This window comes from Eleginops maclovinus, chromosome 19 (assembly GCF_036324505.1).
Source record: "Eleginops maclovinus isolate JMC-PN-2008 ecotype Puerto Natales chromosome 19, JC_Emac_rtc_rv5, whole genome shotgun sequence".
NCBI classification, from domain to species: domain Eukaryota; kingdom Metazoa; phylum Chordata; class Actinopteri; order Perciformes; family Eleginopidae; genus Eleginops; species Eleginops maclovinus.
The window spans coordinates 14,095,363-14,116,131 of record NC_086367.1 but is presented as its reverse complement, the minus strand read 5'-3'; the positions used below and the strand labels follow the sequence as shown (position 1 = coordinate 14,116,131).

General features: G+C 41.3%; 1 protein-coding gene across 3 annotated transcripts in view; it reads left to right on the top strand.

Annotated features, from left to right (window-relative positions):
- The window catches only part of rnf144aa (ring finger protein 144aa), a 31,993-nt gene extending 11,506 nt beyond the window's left edge, over nt 1-20,487 (top strand). For 2 of the 3 annotated variants that reach the window (XM_063908532.1, XM_063908533.1), the window contains exons 2-8: nt 7,478-7,628; nt 8,772-8,876; nt 10,222-10,282; nt 11,994-12,210; nt 13,483-13,630; nt 14,018-14,107; nt 16,638-20,487. In XM_063908532.1, coding sequence (XP_063764602.1) covers nt 7,494-7,628; nt 8,772-8,876; nt 10,222-10,282; nt 11,994-12,210; nt 13,483-13,630; nt 14,018-14,107; nt 16,638-16,769 — 888 coding nt within the window. In that variant the 5' untranslated portion in view covers nt 7,478-7,493 and the 3' untranslated portion in view covers nt 16,770-20,487. Of the gene's footprint in view, nt 1-3,021; nt 3,698-3,851; nt 5,685-7,477; nt 7,629-8,771; nt 8,877-10,221; nt 10,283-11,993; nt 12,211-13,482; nt 13,631-14,017; nt 14,108-16,637 lie in introns of those variants that run through there. The other variant, XM_063908531.1, reaches the window with a different exon arrangement.
- Nucleotides 20,488-20,769: the final 282 nt, after the last annotated feature.

The window sequence follows — 20,769 nt, the reverse complement described above, 5'->3', positions numbered from 1 at the left end:
TCAGAAACAGTGGACCAAATCTCTCTCTCTCTCTCTCTCTCTCTCTCTCTCTCTCTCTCTCTCTCTCTCTCTCTCTCTCTCTGTCTCTCTCTCTCTCTCTCTCTCTCTCTCTCTCTTTCTTTTCTCTGCAGTAGTGGACACAGAGAGGATATGACATAAATGAAACTTAAAAGCCTTACTAATTGGCCATGAAGAGCAGGGATGGGCTGTTAAGGGGGGTGAACAGCAGGAAGGAGGAAGGGGGAGCAGACAGAAAATGCTTATTAAAGACCCTGAGCTCTCTGTGATGAAATTGCGCTTCAGCGTACCATGATTTCAGGTGATTCAATACGTGTGGAGTTTGAGGTGAAAGAAATTCCATGCTGTGTGTGTGTGTGTGTGTGGTGTTTCCAGTTAGACCAGAGCAAATGCTTTGAGCAGTATGTCTGACAAAAATGTTGACAAGGGTAAACTTGGTTTTAGATACGTTTCGCTGATAAGACCCATCAGAACAAAGTCAGCTTGAGTCAGCTGGTATCATGTCATGCTTTTCAGTTTTATACTACGACATATGATAACCAATCGAACGTCTTCCGCGTTGGCTTGTCCCCAGACTTAAGGTAGAATATTATCCGCATAGTCTCTGTTCTTTTTTAAGCCCCGCCTGCGTCTCTAGCTGGCCTTCACTTTCCTTTCTCTCTAACTTCTCTAAGTGGCTGACAGCACATTCTTGAGAATCAGCTGAAGGACAGCTTTGTGCACGTATTGAAAGAATGTTCTTCGTTTTATTATGTGTGTTCGCAAGAGAAAAACACGTGGGCTGCTCCCTCTCCCAGATCAGCTAACAGTTGTTTGCATCTTTCTTTCACATCAGCCATAGATGGTGAGGTATATAAATAGAGTCTTATGCAATGCTTTGATGTAACATTATATAATTACGGACAGTATAAGCTGTCAGACCAGGTGAAAGTTAAGGCCTTGAAGATTGTTACCCTCTTTATTTTCCTCTTTTTCAAATATGTTGAAGGAGCAGATGACGAGATAGAGTGTACACACTGAATCATTGAGGGCAAATAGTTTAGTTCCTTGTGAATGTGAAACCTGCAGTGTGAGTCTACTCAGTCTACATTTTTTTCCATTTGGATGGTAGAAAGAAGCATTTGAATGCAGAAGAGGCTGGTTTATTGTGTGGGCACTATTATAGTAACAGCAAATACAAGGGCGTGGCATCAAATAACAGTCTAGTTTCAATCTCCATTTCTTTTAAGTTACATTTTTTTAAATCTGCATTTTATTAACCAGAGCCTGACGTATTTATTTGTATTTAATATAGCACAAACAACAGTTATACAAATAAGCTGATTTAATTGACTACTCAATGAATTGACAAATCATTCCGTACTCAAAAGATGAAAAACAATTGTTAGAGTTGAAATTTTGCGGCGATAATAAATCAATCATACGTTTCGCTGGTGTATGCAGCCATGAGTGGATTTAATATTTTATGTTATGTGCGCTGTAAGTGGCCTTTATTTCATACAACATATGACGTAGCTGTAGATAAAAAGCAGAAAGCTTAATGGATTGTATCATGTAAACTGCACATCATGTATCCAACACTTCATGCTCCCTGGAGTAGTTCTCCTCAACTGCTCCTCCATGACCATTTCCACCCCAGTGGAGAGTTAATGCATGACTCTGAGTGTGTTTGCGAGTTATGGAGCCATAATCGCATAAAGTGCTGCTGTAGTCAGTGAGGATATGAGTGAAGCGCCTTCAGACTGGTGACGGACACATGGTGACCACTGCTCAGGATGGATCTAAGACTTGTGACTCATTTATGACTCCTGCTCTATTAATCTTTAGCTCTCTGACCTGACTTTCCTAGATGTATAGTATTCTGCAGGGCTATATTTGAATCGAGCGCACACAGAGCTTTAGAAACCTGCATGCACATCCCCTTTGCTCAGAATATAATGTCTATGAGTGTGTTTGTGTGTGTGTTTCTCAGTGATAATGGACTATCTGGTTAATAATGCAGCAGTGGATGCACTGCACCACCTTTTCTCATGAAAACTCATTTTCGCTTTCTCGCTCTCTTTACCTTCCCCATCTTTCCTCAGGCCATTCTTACAAAACTATTTCATTTGTCCTCATCGACCCAGTCTGTCACTATTAGCACAGCCAATATAAAGTCTGCAGGGAGAGAAACTGATTTGAATGTAAGAGCACACACTGATAGTCCATTAGAAAGTCCTGCATGGTACAGTGCAAATTACTTTTTACCGTCAGTTTATTTTTCCTGCCACAGGGCTAATGGAGTTTGGCGGCTTAGGCATGGAGACAGATAAAGAAACAGACTAATTTCAGTCCGTGTGGAAATGCTGTCTGTCAAATCATCATTAAATTATTTTGACATTTTTTGTAACTCTAACTTTATGTTGCTTTGCCAGTCAGACTTGCTCCACACTGACACATACCTCTTGTTTGCCCCCAACTACCTAAATATGGTTACTTTCCAACTGTGATTAGACTTCTTCAGTGTATTATTTTGGACCACCAAAGCACAGGCCTTCCCACACACTCCCCAGAGGATCATGTTTTTAAATCTGTGGCTCCATCCTGATAACAAATTGCCATTTAAGCCTTTGTAAATGAGTTGCGCACCTACATAATAGAGCTTCTTCAGCACTCAGTGCTTCCTGGTCAGTGTGATGGATGGTGGATAGATGGATGAATGCCAGGTGATGTGAGTGAGTCAGAGGTTCATCTCATTTTTTCTTACTTCGCAATATTCTCGTCTGTCCTCCTACCTGACACGATGAAAAGATGCAAAGGCGGAAGAATTGAGGGTATCACATTTGATCAAGTAGGACATTTTTCCTATCTGGTAAATCAGCAATTTTTGACAAGCTGATTTGTTCCTGTTAATTGGCTTTTTATATATGCACCTGCTGTTTGCACATACTTACAGTTTCTCTTTTGTAAATGGTTTGCTAATGAATATGATGATGCTCTTTCATTATGTCTTGAAGTAGTTGGTTATCTGAAAGTAAATTGATGCTGTTTCTGCCCAAAATGACATATGAATAATAACAATTTCAATAATTATATTTCATTTTTTGATTGTGCCAAGATTCATGTTGTGAAAAAAGTAGATCCTTCTTCTGAAACTCTCACTTTACATACTATTTATCCAGTAAATGTGTCCAAATGATGAATTAGAAAATCTTCCCACACCTACATTTCTGCTTCTATTTCTTCTGGCCCTTCCTGTAGTTTAACTGCAGTGAAGTGTAGTGATGCACTTCACCTCATCAGCTGCAGTATTCGATCGCTCACAGATTTCCAATGAGTGTCTGTCTAATAATAGACTCCCACATAAGATGTACTCATGTATCCTCACTGAAGTACCCATTGAGAATCTTCCTTTCTCCTCTCCTCGAGCTTCAATAAAACAAGTAAGATGTCTGTGGCGTCAAACAAGTGTGAGCATAGGACCAGCATCTGTGGAGGAACTCCAGGCCTGAAGGGGGCAGAGAGAGCTCACCCAGACACCCAACAGACAGGATGCAACCCATGTTTCTGGAGGGACCGATTTCACCTGCGCACCTCTAATCAAGCATGAGTATAAAATGTTTGGAGTTAGCTCGGCGAGCCATCTTTGCTCGGTCTCCTCAGCCTACTGACAGCTCATGTTCAACCACAGACGCAACTGGTATGGACTTCAAATATTTTGTTTGAAAGAACCATTTGTTTGCTGTTTTCTGTTTGATTTTGATCTGTTTTGAATTTAAATGAGATGTTTAGTTTAATGATCATGATTGATGCATACTGATGTGGAATGTAATTTGCCCTTTTGTTTCTTAAAGGTTATCAACCTATTCTTCCTCTGGAATTTCACTTTGTGCCATCAATCTAAAAGAAAATAAATCACCAGAACGGAACAGAGTTGTCCCCTTGCATCATTTGTGTTGAACAAGCCGTTTTCAAGTTTGGGCAGAGCTGAATCTGAATCTTAACATCTGGATAACTTGACAGTTGATAACCAGTTTATATCCAGCGTGGCAGTGAAGACCCCAGGATTAAAGCCTGAAGAAAGGAAAGCTGTCATTGCAAAGGGAGAATTGACTGGGAAACAATGGTGAAGGAAGCTCTTGGGAAAACAGTGAAACAGCTGAAGCAAGAGAGGACCTTGGCTAGAAGTGCCTTCACCAAACAAGCCAACTTCCTGAGCAGAACGTCAGGAAATTTGACAAAGACTGAACTACAAGAAGAGTTCAAGGAGCTCACGTCACTGGCAAGGAACATCGGGGAAACGAATGATGGCTACAGGGCTGGCCTACTGGCAGACCTTGAAGCTGAGACTGATGAAGGTGAAGAAGTCAAGCTGGACGAGCAGCAGCCAACAGACCTGGAAAAGGTAATGGAGGAGTGCGATGCAAAACTGGATGAAGTCCGAAAAACAGTCCAAAACAACCTTTGGCCCAGAAATGGGGAAGGTGAGATCGGAGCTGCAATAGAAGAGGCAGAGACAGCCTGTGAGGTACTTCAGGGAATACCTGTCTCCGCCGTGAGTAGAGATGGCTATGAGCTACGGTGGGACAGTGTGAAGAAGCAAATCCAAGGTGCCGCTACAAGCCTATCAGAGTGGGAGATGTGGATTCCAGCATTACAGAAGGCAAGTCTGGAGGACAGAGTGAAGGAGCTGAAAGCTCTAAACACCAGCCTTGAAGCGAGGAGAGCAGAATTTCTCACAGCACAAAGAATGGCAGAAGAGGAGAGAAGATGAAGAACACCACCACTGCCTGTGCCAGCTCATCAACCAATAGTAAAAATAAAACCAACCAGTCTACCCAGGTTCGACGGATTCAAAAGGAATTTCCATCGATGGAGGAAGGACTGGGAGAACCTGCAAAGGCAGGGGGAGCCGACCGGCTCAGTAGAGGCAAAGAAGTTCCAACTCCTGGACAGCGTTGAGGAGAGAATTTGCCAGGACCTGCGCCTGCCTACTTACAACAATGCTGAAGATAAGTTCAGAGTGCTGGAGATCAGGTATGGAAACAAGTCTACAATTGCCCTGGAGATAATTGAAGATCTGGAGAAATTTCCTGCTTTAAGAGCAAACCAGCCAAGGAAAGTCATGGACATGATTCAAACCATTGAGAAGGCCCTGAACGATCTCACAGAGCTCGGAAACACTGGAGCCATAAAGAATCCTCTGGTGATAAGATCCATAGAGAACATGCTGCCCTTGGCGACATCAAGAAAATGTACAATTCTGTGTGGCTGGAAGACCTGGAGATGCACCTCCACAGATTTCTCTGGAGAGACACTGAGGAGGGAGAGATCGAAGAGTATGCCATCACCAGAGTCAACATTGGCGATCGACCAGCAGGGTGCATTGCACAGCTGGCCATGAGGGAGACAGCAAAGCTGCCCATGTTTGCTCGCCTGGAGGAGGAACGTAGGATCCTTGATGAGGATGCTTATGTCGACGATGTCCTGACCTCCCATAATGACTTGCTAAAGCTGGACCAGAACACCAACAGACAGGATGCAACCCATGTTTCTGGAGGGACCGATTTCACCTGCGCACCTCTAATCAAGCACGAGTATAAAATGTTTGGAGTTAGCTCGGCGAGCCCTCTTTGCTCGGTCTCCTCAGCCTACTGACAGCTCATGTTCAACCACAGACGCAACTGGTATGGACTTCAAATATTTTGTTTGAAAGAATCATTTGTTTGCTGTTTTCTGTTTGATTTTGATCTGTTTTGAATTTAAATGAGATGTTTAGTTTAATGATCATAATTGATGCATACTGATGTGGAATGTAATTTGCCCTTTTGTTTCTTAAATGTTATCAACCTATTCTTCCTCTGGAATTTCACTTTGTGCCATCAATCTAAAAGAAAATAAATCACCAGATCGGAACAGAGTTGTCCCCTTGCATCATTTGTGTTGAACAAGCCGTTTTCAAGTTTGAGCAGAGCTGAATCTGAATCTTAACATCTGGATAACTTGACAATGTCCTTACTGAATGGAACACCTAATATTCTTCTGTATTAAGTGGGGAAAAAGAAAAAAGTATAAAGGATATGAGATAACAGAAATGAGACGGAGACACACCATCTGGCTTGCACCAAAGGCCCCAGCCCATCACATGGCCGCCTGCATTCGCCTCATTTTCACAGCAGATTATTCTCTGCTTTTATTTTTATTTTTTCATCTGTGGATTGCCTTCACTTTGCACCCTCATGACGTTCATCCATGGTGAATGCCTTTTTTCCTCCCCCTAAAAAGACAAAAATGCATTGTGATATGCAGTGATATAATAAATGGTAAATCAGAAAACACTATCAATCTTTTTCTCTCCACTCCCTTTTCTGGGTGGCATACATATACAACACAATGGTCCATGAAGCAGGCATGTGAACTCTTCAACCTCTTTCCTCCCACTCTTCCTGTATGTCTATGAGCAGGCAGCTGCAAATTGAGGCCGACTATACCTTGTCCAGCAGTGGCTCAGTCAGTAGGGGCTTGGACTGGGAATCGTAGGGTCGCCGGTTCAAGTCCCTGAACAGACTTGAAATATGGAAAGTGGACTGTTACTTGGAGAGGTCCCAGTTCACCTCCTAGGCCCTGCTGTGGTGCCATTGAGCAAGGCACCGGACACCTCCAATCCCCCCCTTCCCATCGCTGCACAATAGCTGCCCACTGCTCCTAGTACTAGGATGGGTTAAATGCAGAGGACCAATTTCACAATTTCAATTTCACTGTGTGTGCTCTGCTGTGTGCATGTATGTGACTAATAAAGAGGGTTTCATCTATCTTGACTAGTGAAAGGAAACCGCAATCTCACCCTGTCTCTTCTCCTCTGCCTTGCTTCTCTCGCTCCTAGCCATTGCCCCTTCCACCTCTTAAAATCGTCCTTCAGCTGGTTGCTAAGCAGCACAGGGGGACCTTGACGGTGTGTTGACGTTGTATGCTCGGTACCACTTCCTGTAAACAGCCGAGTGGGTGCTCTTCGCTCTCAGCTGCAGAGCGAAGGAGAGAGTGAGACGAGACGGCCTAAAATAACCCTTTCTGAATCACATGACGTGTGGTGGAGAAAAAAAGTGTTGTTTCAATCCAAGGTGGAGATGTAACAAGGTGCTGAGAGAACTGATAGCTCCAGGAGTCTCAGGATTGATTTGGTTTCTTTACCAGATGCATGGAATACAAAATAAATGCCTGACAAGGGCCGTTTAGGCAGAGAGCTGGTGCCATTCTGCATATGTGTGTGTGTGTGTGTGTGTGTGTGTGTGTGTGTGAGTGCGCTCATTGGACACGACTCAACAGACGCAAACAAAACTGAGCCACATATATTAGCACTTTGTTGTGTCATCAGCATGATTATTACTATCCATTCCTCTTTGTTTACTTCATCAAGGATGCATTTTGCTTCAATGACCATAGCTCTCTTACCTTTTTCCCCTCCTTTTTCCTGTGTTTGCAGCTCAGTGGCGGTGAAGATGACCACTGCACGGTACCGTCCCACCTGGGAGCTGGCCGTTGACCCCCTGGTCTCGTGTAAGCTGTGCCTTGGAGAGTTCCCTCTGGAGCAGATGACGACCATTACACAGTGCCAATGTGTCTTCTGTACACTGGTGAGGAGGTGGCTCTGCAAACATTAACATATATCCTGTAGAGTGATTACTAGAAGTATAGGATATACAAATCAATTCTAGTAAATGTCAAATCTTTTCATTATGCGATATTGAAAGATGGTACAATGAATAAAGGTAGTGTTGGTTATTAATTAACTGCAGAGTACAGAAGCTGTCCACAATTATACTATGCTGTACAAGCATTTTCAGAAGTAGTGTTAATTAATCAGAGCCACACAGGATTTTCCTGATTTTAAAATCAGAAATGACCTCAGGATCTAGAACTAAATCTCCTTCCCTACTGCGCCACGGTGGTATCGTGTTAAAAGGCTGGGACAAAGAAATATAACACTCATTGGCTGTCACATCCAATCCAGGAAACAATGTCCAAGAACGACCACTAAAAATAGAAGCCACTTCCCAGAAAACAGTTTGGGCGGTGTCAGAAATCACCAAAGCTCAAGTGGAACAGTTTATTTCACAGAGGTTAAATACTTTATGAACACAGACACAGCCTTTATCTCACTTGAATAAAGGGATTCTGGTTCTGGTTCTTGAGCTACTTTTATTTATCACCATGTTTTTTTTTTACTGGTTTTCAATAAATAAACAAAATGCATAGTGTAGCAACATTAGCAACATAGCATAAAAGCTAAAAAAAAAAGCTAGTGCATGTCCTCCAATGCAAATTTCATAAAACCCCACCATTTTTCAGCTTTCTAAAGTATCAGTTTTTCAATAATTGTAAATTTGCAACCAAATATATCTCACTGGTATGCATCAAATGCTCATTTTACGTTTTGTGTGAAGCAACATGTATACATTATAAAGATCTACGTATAAACACAACATTGTATAACCTTATAGAGTTGTACATGTTTGCAGCAACAGAATCCTTTTTGTTTTGTTTCTGTATTTCTTGACATAGAAAGACAAATTCACTTTTTATTGAGGATAATATCCTGAACTTTGCTTTTTTGCAATGCAACAGACAGACATAATGACAGAGTGAGACACTAAGGCTAGAGTTTGTTTACCAACTTTTATGTGAGTGTTTGATTTGACTTTCGTTTATGCCATCCAACTGACTGGATATTGAACTGGGTCAATGTCTTATTTGCGTGCCTGTCTGTTTTTCCTCAGTGCCTGAAGCAGTATGTCGAACTCCTGATCAAAGAAGGCCTTGAAACTGCAATTAGCTGTCCAGACTCTGCCTGTCCCAAAAGAGGACATTTGCTGGAAAATGAGGTATTGATTGATAAAAGGAAATGTCAGATTTTACTTTGATCATTAAATTGCTCTTTTAGTGGTGACTGTTTGCCAATATCGGAACAATCCCCTGCAGCACCTCAACCTCGTGACCATGTCAGATAATGGCCAAACAATAGTGACTTATTCTCTTAAAGTTATTATTATCATTTCAGAATCTTTCTGTAATGCTGCTTAGGGCTGAACGATTAATTGCATTTGCGATAATATCGCGATATGACAAAACAAGATTTTCCAACCGCAAAGGCTGCGATTTGACTGGTCACGTGACTTGCGAGTGAGCCGAGCGAAGCCGAGCAGGCAGGGAAATAAGTCAACGCTGCGCTTGAACCTGTTGCACAATGGCCTCAGGCTCGTCAGAAGAGTGCACGGCTGGAAGTTTGGTACCAAAGAGGGGCGGCACGTCAGTTGTGTGGAATTATTTTGGCTTTAAAAAAATGCTGCACAACGTCAGGTATTGTGCAGAACGTGCCTCGCTACTGTTGCTACCTCACCAGGTTCACGATTGTAATCACGATTGATTTATTGCTTGTGTTTGTTGAAAAATACATGAGAAGAGGACCTTGAAAAAATAATCGCATATTAAATCGCAATTGCAATATTGAGGAAAAAAATCGCAATTAGATTATTTTCCAAAATCGTTCAGCCCTAATGCTGCTGCTTTTTTGTTCCACACGAAAAAGTAAAGAATGGTAAAACTAACATTTAGTTTACACATACTGTTTACCTCAAATCTCCAGATAACCACTGTGCTCCACCTGCCAGTGTGTTTATTTTATAATGAGCAGCTGAGGTCAATCTGAGGGCTAGGCGTTCCTCATCCCCTCTGCAGTTTGCTTCATGGACTCCCTGAGCCTCTCACTTGGTCATGAAGGCCCTCAGGCACCGCATGGTTCAACACACCAGCCTTATGTCTCTAATCAATCAGTGTCACTGGCCCTAATGGAACCCATGCTACTCCTGCCACTCAGGCAAAGCATGCCTCATCCCCGTCTGCTCTGACAGCAGTGTCCTCACCATGTAATTGACTGCTATTTTACAAAGCCTCAATGCTCATTTCATTGCCCAATAAATGAGTGCCTTTGACCTTGGGTTAGGCTGTATATGCACTTTGAATACATTCTGAGAACTGGATTATCTTTTTCTTTCCGAAAATGAAATAAAAAAAGCCTTATTAGTAGCAAATTCTGATCTTTGTAGGATTATGAAATTGACATGATATTTGCATACGGAATATAAATTTGCTTCCTGCAGCTTCTATCTATAAATATGCACAATGACCTGCTTATTTCCCTCCCAATACTCATCCCTTCTCTCCCCGTAGATTGAGTGCATGGTGGCCACAGAGATGATGCAGAGATACAAGAAGCTTCAGTTTGAAAGGGGTGAGTCAACGCAAGAGCAGCCGCAGTGTGTCAGTGTTATCTCCAACGTGCCTCACTGCTCGGTGTGTGGGCAATGGCTGTCGTACGCACACACACGTCGAGCCTCCTGTCCTCCAAGGAGGCTGTATATTATTATGACACACAAGAATGACGACAATCCCGCCTCGAAAGTGTAGCCAAGATACCGCTCTTTCAGAAATCACTCACACCGTGGGGACATTTTTGCTCTTGAATTACGCTGTGGGGCCTCTGCGGAAAGCTATTAGAAAGTAAATCTTGTGTGCTCAGGAATTAGAATTAAATCTTTGAATTTTACTTTGATACAAGAAATAGGGATTCAATATTATTTCTTGAACCACAAACAATCCCGAAGTGAAGAAATATCCGCGCAACAGGTACTAAGGTCTCATGTTGCTTTGATTTGAGCTGTAGTATTTTTACTCAACCCTGTCATCCTCATCAAAGGTTAACACCAGCTCCCATCAAATATACATAAAAGGGAAAGCCTCCTAGACTTTGTTTAAAGGATTGTAATTGGATTGGTTCGGCTCTATGCTCGTAAACTGTCTGACTGACTGTGATGCAGGTCTCTTAGCATGGCAAGATATTTTAGTTAAATCCTTTTATCTCTGCTTCAGTGTGCCGCTTTGTATTCAATGTCTGCGGTTTACACTGTTTGTAGAATAAATGTGAACTGACTGGTAAGAGGCTTGGATGTCGTTGCTGGATAGATGATGTGTCTGTGTCGCTCCGTGCTGTCAGTGCAGACGTGCTAATCGGTAATATTAGAGTTCCCTCGCTACCAGAGAAAGCAGAAACCAAGCCGTGCTTTCTCTCTTTGATGGTACTCGCCCTGCAGGTTTTCCACCTACACACAGGCTCAATTTGTATACAGAACATGCAGATCTCACTTGCACAAACAAATGTAAACAAATCTAAATACATAACAACACAGAGGGGGGTCCTGTAAATGAAATACAAATCCTCAGAAAGCCTCAGCAATAGCTGTTGATGCTGCCTGGATAAGAGCATTCAGCCGTCTCATCAATGTCCCAGTCCAGTCAGGCAGAACAGTTGCTGTAACCGTTCCATATTTCTCAGCCTGAGCCAAAAGTGCATGAGGAATGTAGGCTCTGAGTTCTTGGCAGAGACGCAAAGGGAAAGGAAGGAAAGGATACAAGGGCAAGTGCATCACGCCACCAAATTGGAAAAGAACTGGCAAAACATGAAATCTGGTTTCTTTCACACGTAATAAAAAGTGCTTGGAGAATTCGAAGAAATGAGGAAGACAAAAGTTACCTATCATATAAAAGCTATTTTCCATCATAAGTATGTACCAAATTAAACCTTGAAAAGTGTACATTAAACAAAATATGCATTAGACGAAAGACTTTTATTGATTTGCAAGGTTAGCTTAATCTCCACGAGTAAATTCATTTTCCCTCACTTAAAATATCTCCTTGCTTGTGGGTTTTCTGTTCTGGGTTTTACTTGATGATATTTGGAGATCCCTCTCTGAAACATCAGCTGCCAAGGCACCATGGTGGCCAAACATTATTAAAAAAGATAAACAATTTGAAAGATTCCACACAGAGAGGATAACTACCTTCTACCCAAAAGAAAACAACTTCCCAATGAAAAACTGTTTTGGTTAACTAACCATCTAAAAGAGCTGCTTTCCATGACGCTGGCACTTGTTTTGTTGCATTAGAGGTGCTGTTGGACCCATGCCGGACGTGGTGCCCTTCCTCGACCTGCCAGGCCGTGTGCCAGCTGAAGGAAGCAGATTCTCCTGTGCTGCCCCAGCTGGTCCAGTGCGCTGTCTGTGCCCTCGAGTTCTGCTCTGCCTGCAAGGCCAACTGGCACCCCGGACAGGCCTGCCAGGAGAACAACCTGCCCATTACCTCCTTTCTACCAGGAGAAAACAGGTACAGCCTTTATCCATCTACCATCTACTTTACTGTTGTTAACATACATTCCTTATACTCCTGTTAACACATACATACGCACTTCTCTTAAGGAGCCATTCAGCATGAATTAATTACATAGTTAATAAGAACATTCACATTTTATTTGAGTTTGCTGGTGTCTTGATTTTATGGATAACAAACTAAGTGTCCTTGGGTATTGGACTCTATTGCACAAATCAAACAAAGACATTGAATGTGTCAGCCTGGGCTTTGAAAAGAACATTGCTGGAGATTTTATAACCTTTTTTTCTGCCATTTTGTGTATGATAATCTTTCTACATTATAAAAATTCCTCCCGTTTTGGTATGTTGAGACAGTATGAGCTGCTATACGGCTTCTGTAGCTGCAACCTATAGAACTGGATCAGCAATCCATAAGTCAAGTTCAGCTCGCCTGACTGGAGTTCTGAACCTCCCGTCAATATGCAGGAGGATTCATTCAGTGCTTCCTTTTAATATGTATTGACAGCTGCCTGGCTGTTTTGCAGACGCTGCTCAACCAGGGCTCAAGCTCAAATTAATAGGCAGATATATGAACTAAACTGCAGTAAAGCCGTCTGAGGTTGGCTTATGACTGCTTTTAAGGAAACATGACTTACCTGTGAGGTAAGTAGAGGGCTGCTCGGATACATATGCAGCCGAGCCGTTTCTTTGTGATATCCTCTTACTCTGGAAACCTCATTAGCTCTGCAGAGCTTTCCTCTGTCAGCGCAGGTTCAGGACCAAGCTCAAAGGCCACCGTGGAGAGAGACTGAGGATTAACCGGTCTACTCTTAAATTGAAAAGAGCCTCTGCGTTTGAGCTACACTTGTTCACTGTAAAGTCTTTAAAAGCTGGGTTCAGATTCTTCACTAGAGATAAATGGGCTTATGCGTTGTCCCAGGACAGGGCCTCGAATGACCTCTACCTGCTCACCTCCATATTATCAAGGGTCAGCACCTTACTGACACGTGACAAATAGATACAGACAAACCAACACCAAGGGATGGAAGGTTAAGAGTGTTGGAGGGAGTTCAATGCCATTTAGTGACTGAGAAGAGTTGTCGGCCCCTGAACTGAAGCTATCCCACAGTCCTGTTAGGCCAGAGATTGTAAATATTGATTGCTGCGTTAAAGCAATCTCATCCCCAGCCCTTTTTTGTAAAACGAATGCTGAGTGATTTTTTTGTTTTTTGTTTTAATGGTGTTTGGAATAAAAATCACATCAGGCTTGTGTCTTTCTTCCTCCCAGCGCTTTTTATAAGAATGAAGAGGATGACGCACCAATCAAGCGCTGTCCTAAATGTAAAGTTTACATCGAGAGGGATGAAGGCTGTGCACAGATGATGTGCAAGAACTGCAAACATGCCTTCTGCTGGTACTGTCTGGAGTCCCTGGATGTGAGTAGGCTCTTCTTTGAACCTAGATGTTTACTGCAACAGCGTGCAAGATGCATGTTATTTCTAACAAAAAATCCCCACAGGTTAATATTGCAATACTGTTTTCACAATGTGATAAGCATGAATATTGACATTGTGTACCTGCCAGTGACAGCAATAGCTTTTATTAACAGGAAATTGTAGCTCATCCATCGTCTTGATAAGAAATGGATGAGATGTTTTAGTTTATTATCGAGAAATTGAGCTTGGATAAGGTTGACTTGTGTCGTGGTGCGTTATGTAATCTTGGGTCATCTTGGTTATTTAAAAAAAGATTTTCTCAATACAGCTACCTGTGTCTTTGAGACTGCTAATGGTCAGTCTTTACCTGTACTGTTTGTGTGACAGGACGATTTTCTCCTCATCCACTATGACAAAGGGCCCTGTCGAAACAAACTAGGCCACTCTAGGGCGTCTGTTATCTGGCACAGAACACAGGTGAGAAACCCATCTTCCTCCCTACTCCTTTCTCTTCCCCCTCCTTTCTCTCACATTCACCACACTGCAGCATGTGGCCACACACATGCTCCCGGGTTCTGCCTCTTTCTCGCTCAAACACTAGCCTTATGTGACGAACTAACATTATCTTGACAGCACAATACAAAAGAGGACAACTTGATCCACATGCGGCGCCAAGTGCCTGGTGGTCTGAGTCCTGCTGTTTTCGCCTAAGCCTATTATGTGCACCTTTCAACAAAAAAAAAAGAGAAAACGTTTACGTAACAAAGATCCTTCTTTGCCGATAGGTTACCAAATGAAATGATGGATTACACAAAGGATTGGATATGACATGTCATTTCCAACATGAAAAATTGTGGATTACACATGATCGGGATTAGATATGGCATGTGTTTTAAGTCTTCCACACAGTACGACCCTGTTGTTCACTTTTCCTCAATATCCTTCCTCAGCAGAATAACCTATTATGGGTTGGCACGTCCCTTTGTCCAACATACTTGTTATTTTCTCAACATTAGCATATAAACTGGCATCTGTTGCCCAGTGGGGCAGGCTGAGTCATATGATTACAGTTCAGCTGGTAGAAGACGGCTATAGCTTCACTGCTCTGTGTCTTTGTCTCTTTCTTGCTCGCCTCATTTCACCTCCATTTCTCCTCCACATCTAAAAGCTCCACTTTTAAATACAAAATGTACCAGGGCAAAGCATTCTTACAAAAAAACCATATTTTCTCCCTGAGTGTACCTCACAACATGGGGTCCATGTCTACCGTCGGTTACAAGGACAGACATGTACTAACATGAAACAGCATCAGGGTCATCATTCAGAGCACATTGTGCACAGTACACTGTGCTTTCCAATACAGCACAGCCTGTATACAAGCTGTGAGAAGGATAGTTAGGTTTGTGTTCTTAAAGAAACCTGTATCCGAGCAAATACCCCCCCAAAAAGTGATGTTTTCCCTCAGAACGTGAGGAAAAGCATGAAGTCACTATTGCATGTGACTGCATGTTATGTATTCCATTTATGGCTCTGAACTTGCTGGTGTCTGCCGCCCCCATGTGGTGAATTTACCAACATTCATGCTCATTACAGTAAAGAGTTTAAACCTAATAATGTTTTTGTAATCCATCAGTACAAATGTATTAGTGTTGATGCTGGAACAGAGGGTCTCTAGATAGCAACACTCTAAACTCTCTGCTATATTTTGAGCTTTTACAAAATTACAAAAAAAAGTAAATAATGGATAGTTATACATTTTTTTTAAATGCCAAGATCCCCTGTTGTATTTTCTTTGAGTTACTGAAAAAATAGCTTGCTGATGCATTTTCCTACTAAGTATGCTGTAAAGCAGGGGTGTCCAAACCACGGCCCGGGGGCCAAATGCGGCCCGCAGGCCAAATGCGGCCCGCAGGCCATTTTGAATCGGCCCTCAGCAAATTCTAAAAGTATAATGGAATATGGCCCACAAATTAAACTTTTGCTTATCTTATATTTTACTTCTCAAATATATATGTTAAAATATATGACACAGTATTCATGTGTTAATGAGCCCAATTTTCAAATAATTCCAGTCAACAAGCCTTAGTCTTATTTCTATAATAAGATTGAAATTGAACCTTCATATTTACTGTTATTATCAGCAATCTGAGGCTTCTGTTTTAAGGAATGATCTGCCAACAAAGATAAATGAAACCCTAAAGAGAGATGGGATGTAGGCTGTTTTTTCCTTAAAGCATTTTCAATATAGCGCATTATTCACCTACATTTGATTTGTTTTGCTAACTTATAACTTATGAGGCAATATTCACTTCCCATAAGTGGCCCAGCTCTCCGTATATTTTGGTGTATGTGGCCCTCCGTGAAAAAACTTTGGACACCCCTGCTGTAAAGACTTGTGGTTTTGAGCATCTAGTGCCATCTGCAGGGCTAATTGTAGTATTGCATTCACTGAAAGGATTTGAGGCAAAAGCTTGTGGAAGTGAAATAAAAACACACAAACTGTTGTATTCATATCAGAATCAGAAATACTTTATTCATCCCAAACTGGGATTTTTTTCCCGTTGCAGCAGCCAAATATGAAAAGAAGCAAAACAAATGAAATAAAAATGACAAATATACAAATGTACAAATAAGGCAATGAAATGGAATACTAAATCAGTATAGTGTAAATGTACAATGTTAAATGTGAACTGTTAAGTCACAAGAGAGGCTACGGAGCAGGGAGTTGTCTGCCAGCCAGAGGGGAATTATTGTCCAGAGTTATTGCAGTAGGCAGGAATGTTCTCCTGTACCTGTCCTTGTGACAGCGGAGCTGGAGCAGTCTGTTGGAGAAGGAGCTCAGCTGTCTGTCCAGCTGCAGGTGGAGAGGGTGGGTGGGGTTATCCATGATGGACAACAGTTTGTCGAGAGTCCTCCTCTCCACCACAGCCTCAAAATTGCCCAGTTTGATGCCGATGACTCATGATTCATATATATATATTCATTTTTTTCTGATCTTTCCCTGTAGGTTGTTGGGATTTTTGCCGGCTTCGGCCTTCTTCTGCTCGTTGCCTCCCCCTTCCTCCTTCTGGCCACTCCCATCGTCCTCTGCTGCAAGTGCAAGTGCAGCAAAGGCGATGATGACCCATTGCCAACCTAAACACGCCATTGGAGCCGGATGCTTCATGGATGGGCCATGTTTTATTTCCTTTTCATCCCTTTTCGTTCCTCTCCTCCCACCAGCGTTGAGTGCTTCATTTTTTTCTGGCTGAGCCTGCACCAGCCCCCGGCTGCTTCGGGATCCATCGCTCTGCATGAGAGAGGCATGGTAGGAAAGCGAACCTACACCTTTGCTGAATAGAGGTTGAAGGTCAGAGGAGGTCAGACTTGTCAAGGACCACTGTGTCCGTGTCAAGACATTGGTGGTCTGGGGATGAAGACAAAGCCCGGGCTGCTTCAAGCAGTCCTTAGTTGTGGGTTACTGCGATGTGGAATTTTGACGCGTCACAGCAAACAAAGGAAAAGTTGGTAAGATAAGAAGAAGATAAATGCTTTTCTCTTGTATGGACAATATAATGCAGGAGCCACTTTGGAAATAACTTTTACTTTATCGCTCTGTTTTGTCGGTTTGTCGTACGCAACAAAAGCTTTTTCCCCACCACCACACTCAATGTAGCTCTACAGAGTCAGTCAGTAGCATTAGAGTTGCACCACGCATGTTTGGTGTTCACTCGATTTGCACACGGAACATGAATTCTACTTCATGTTCGCGACTGAAGTAGAGACAGGAGGCTGTTATCACTCTCAACTCGATGTACAGCACGTCCTCTTGATGATGTCAATGTTTTATAACCGGTTGCTTTTAATAGAACTGTGCTCAGAGTAGTGTCTGTGTTGTACTTTGAGTGTTTTCCAAACTGTTACGTACACTTATTAAAGGGGATTGCCACTCAAATCTAGAAATATATTTAATTTGGTGACAGTGACAAGTTTTTTTTAAAACGTCCAGCGTATATTCTTCATACTATCTGTCCAAATTCATTCTCCAAAAAATGTCACACAGATTTGTTATGTTCTTAGATCCAGACATTTCCCAAATTGAGTGGTACTTCCCTTTAAGGACAGCATTAAGTCTATTAGAGGGCGTTGTTTCCTCGCATTGTGGAACAATTTTAAAACCACGATAATAGAGATGTCAATCCTGTAATTCTCAGTCCCCAGGTGATGGTTTAGCCAAATAGAAATGAAGAGCCTTAAATTGAGAATAGCCAAAATCAGGCATTTCCCCTGTGCATTAAAAATAATTAAAGTCCAAATAATCCCAGGGAGAGCATGTTTAAAAGCATTACAGACAGTCAGTGAAGCCCTTTATATTCAGATGATTCTATGATGTCATCCATATGCCACACTGTTAATAGCCATACTGTAAAAAAACGAAAGAAAAAAAAACAGCTGTCCTAAACTGATGTTTTGTGTGACCTAAGGCCTGTATTTCCTAAGTCTTTTTGAGCAGGAGAGCTGCAAAATAACTCGTAGTTTAACTCCCACTCTTTAAGACTTAACAAATATCTGCCCAAATTGCAAACTTGCATATGTTAGTGGTCCAAGTGTTGATGTTTTCTTTTGTTGGTAGTTACACCTCCAACGACAAGCAGCTATTCCCTGCAAGGGGCATCAGAAAAGCCTATAAAAGAATGTTCTGTTTTTGGGCATGTAATTATTAAGCTGCTCTATACTGTATCACTTTATCTATGCAAGTTTGTACATTAACATTCTTAAAAGGCTATGGATTTATCATATTCAACTTTGTCATGATTAGGATTAAAGGTAGAGCCGCAGAATGTCACCATATATTTGCATATCATGGCTTTTATTTAATCAGGGAGTTATTCAGAAAAATATCCATTATGTTTTCATCTTCCATGTCTACAGTATGTTACTGTTTTTCGCTATATTTGAAGTTTGTTAGCTTAAAAACCAGAACAGGGTTTTGCCATTTTTCATTTGTTAATCCTCATATCAGCGAGGGGAAACTCAGCTTCAGTTAAACTATTAGTCAATGTTAAGTTAGTAAGGGAACAAAGTTAAACCCATTTAATTATAAACCAATTATCCCACTATGATTGCCTGTGTTCTGTCTCATTTCTTTGTTACCATGCTTCTCATCCCAGCCATTCTAATGTTTGACAAGCCATTTACAACTGCTTTTTTATGTAGCATTTCATTGAAAATGTGTCTACAGTTACCAAAAAAAGATGAACAGTGGGTATAAACAGTAGCCAGTCTCCAACTCGCTCCAGTCATTTTTACATTTGGCGAGGTTGTTCTGTAGGATGATCCTCTTTATTGGTAGTAGCCTTACAATTTGAATACTTTTCCTGTAGCCTGTGTTGCTTTCACTGACCTCACCTACTGTCTGAGCATGATCATTTGATATTCAAGCCAGTCCAATTTTCTACTTTTGAAGTTTGGTGCTTTTCCCAAAATATAGTTAAATTCCTCAAGCTTTTGTTGTTTTAATGACAATCGTGCCAAGCAGATTTCCTGGCTCAGATAAGGAAACGGAGCTGTCCACTGTATGTGCATTTTGACCATGTATTTGTAATGTATTAACAGTTTTTACAGGGTGGGAAAAAAATGTTTTAATGCTTCTTTATGTAAACGCTGCATTGTATATGGGTTTCATTGTTTCCTTGATATGATCTGTGATGTGCGTGGTATGGTGCCTGCTGTGTTCAACAGGGGAGTTTAGCAGCTGAACACAATATCTACTCAAAAGAAGTAAATATATATGACAGATTGCAACCATACTTTTAAAGTTTTTTTTATCATTTTTATTGTTATCAGGGCTCTGTTAGCAAAAGCGCAAAAATATTAATTCAAACACAACTTTAACCACCATCAAAGTCTTCAGCAGGCACAAATTAAAGTCGATCAAAATCATGACCACTTCCATTTTTTTACACAACATTCTCTTTTACTTATGTTTGCTGGCACCACTCGACATATAGATACTCTATTATGCAAAACAAACAGCAAACAATCACTGCAGTGTCACATTGCATATTGTTTTCTACGATAGAAGCTTCCCAGGGCTCAATATAAAGGCCTATATAACAACTTAAGCAGATGAAACATCAGCACAGGTGTTGAAAAAGGACATTCAGACAAAGTTAAGGACCTGTTCCTAGGATTTGGCCCTTGAAGCAGGGTAAAGTTAGCTTTACAAGTGCTTAAGGTCTACTTTGCAACTATTCTAAGATCAAGTTTGGTTACAAGCAGCAATTTATATTTTATAACCGTTTGTGTCAAGAGATGAAGCTGCATGATTTTTCTCTGACTTCGACCTGCTAAATATTACAATATTGTAGCCTCTAAAGATCTTTGGCATGGTAGCTTTGTCACTATATCATTCAACTGTCTAGTTTTCTTTTTAGTTTGAACAATATGCCATATGACACACAGCGTTGGTTGGCCTTACTATATTAAGCAGGTTGGCTTCATTTGTCTGTTACCTTTTTGTTGATTTTTCTTTTTATACACCTGTTTTACATCATAGTTTATTGTGTATGCAGTGTCTGTTTAAGAGCAGGTTTGGCAGGCCTTATGGTCATTTACATTTCAGTCACATCAGTGAGTGGGATTTTGTCAGAGGAAATGCTGTCTGTATGCCAGACTTGTGTATATAGAGATATTAAACCATGTCTCTAGTTTAGTCAGTAATTGAAAATGAATTGACCTGGGTGAGACAAAGATATCAACATTGTAAAGTGGAATATTTGGATAAGTTCTGTGCAACTTAAGACTCAGCATCTCAATATATCTACAACTTCACTAACACTGTGACACCAGGTATTAAAGGTTGTTGTTTTTTGTGAGTCAGATCTTTTCATTTGTATCAATGTATTGAGGCTTACAATTCTTCATGTTAAACTTACCTTGAAGTGTATTCGTCCAAGTAGTTGTGCAACAGCTCCCTCTGGTGTTGAATGTGGGTAGTTTCCCTTTCAATTAACATGAAGACCTATAGGATGGAAAATGCAAGGGGTAATTTAATGTCCTTATCTAGTATGCCATAAAAAACATTTTAAAAATACTGTATAGTATGTCACAAAAGCAGTCATGAGCCAAAATTAAAGTAAAGAATATAATGAAATAAG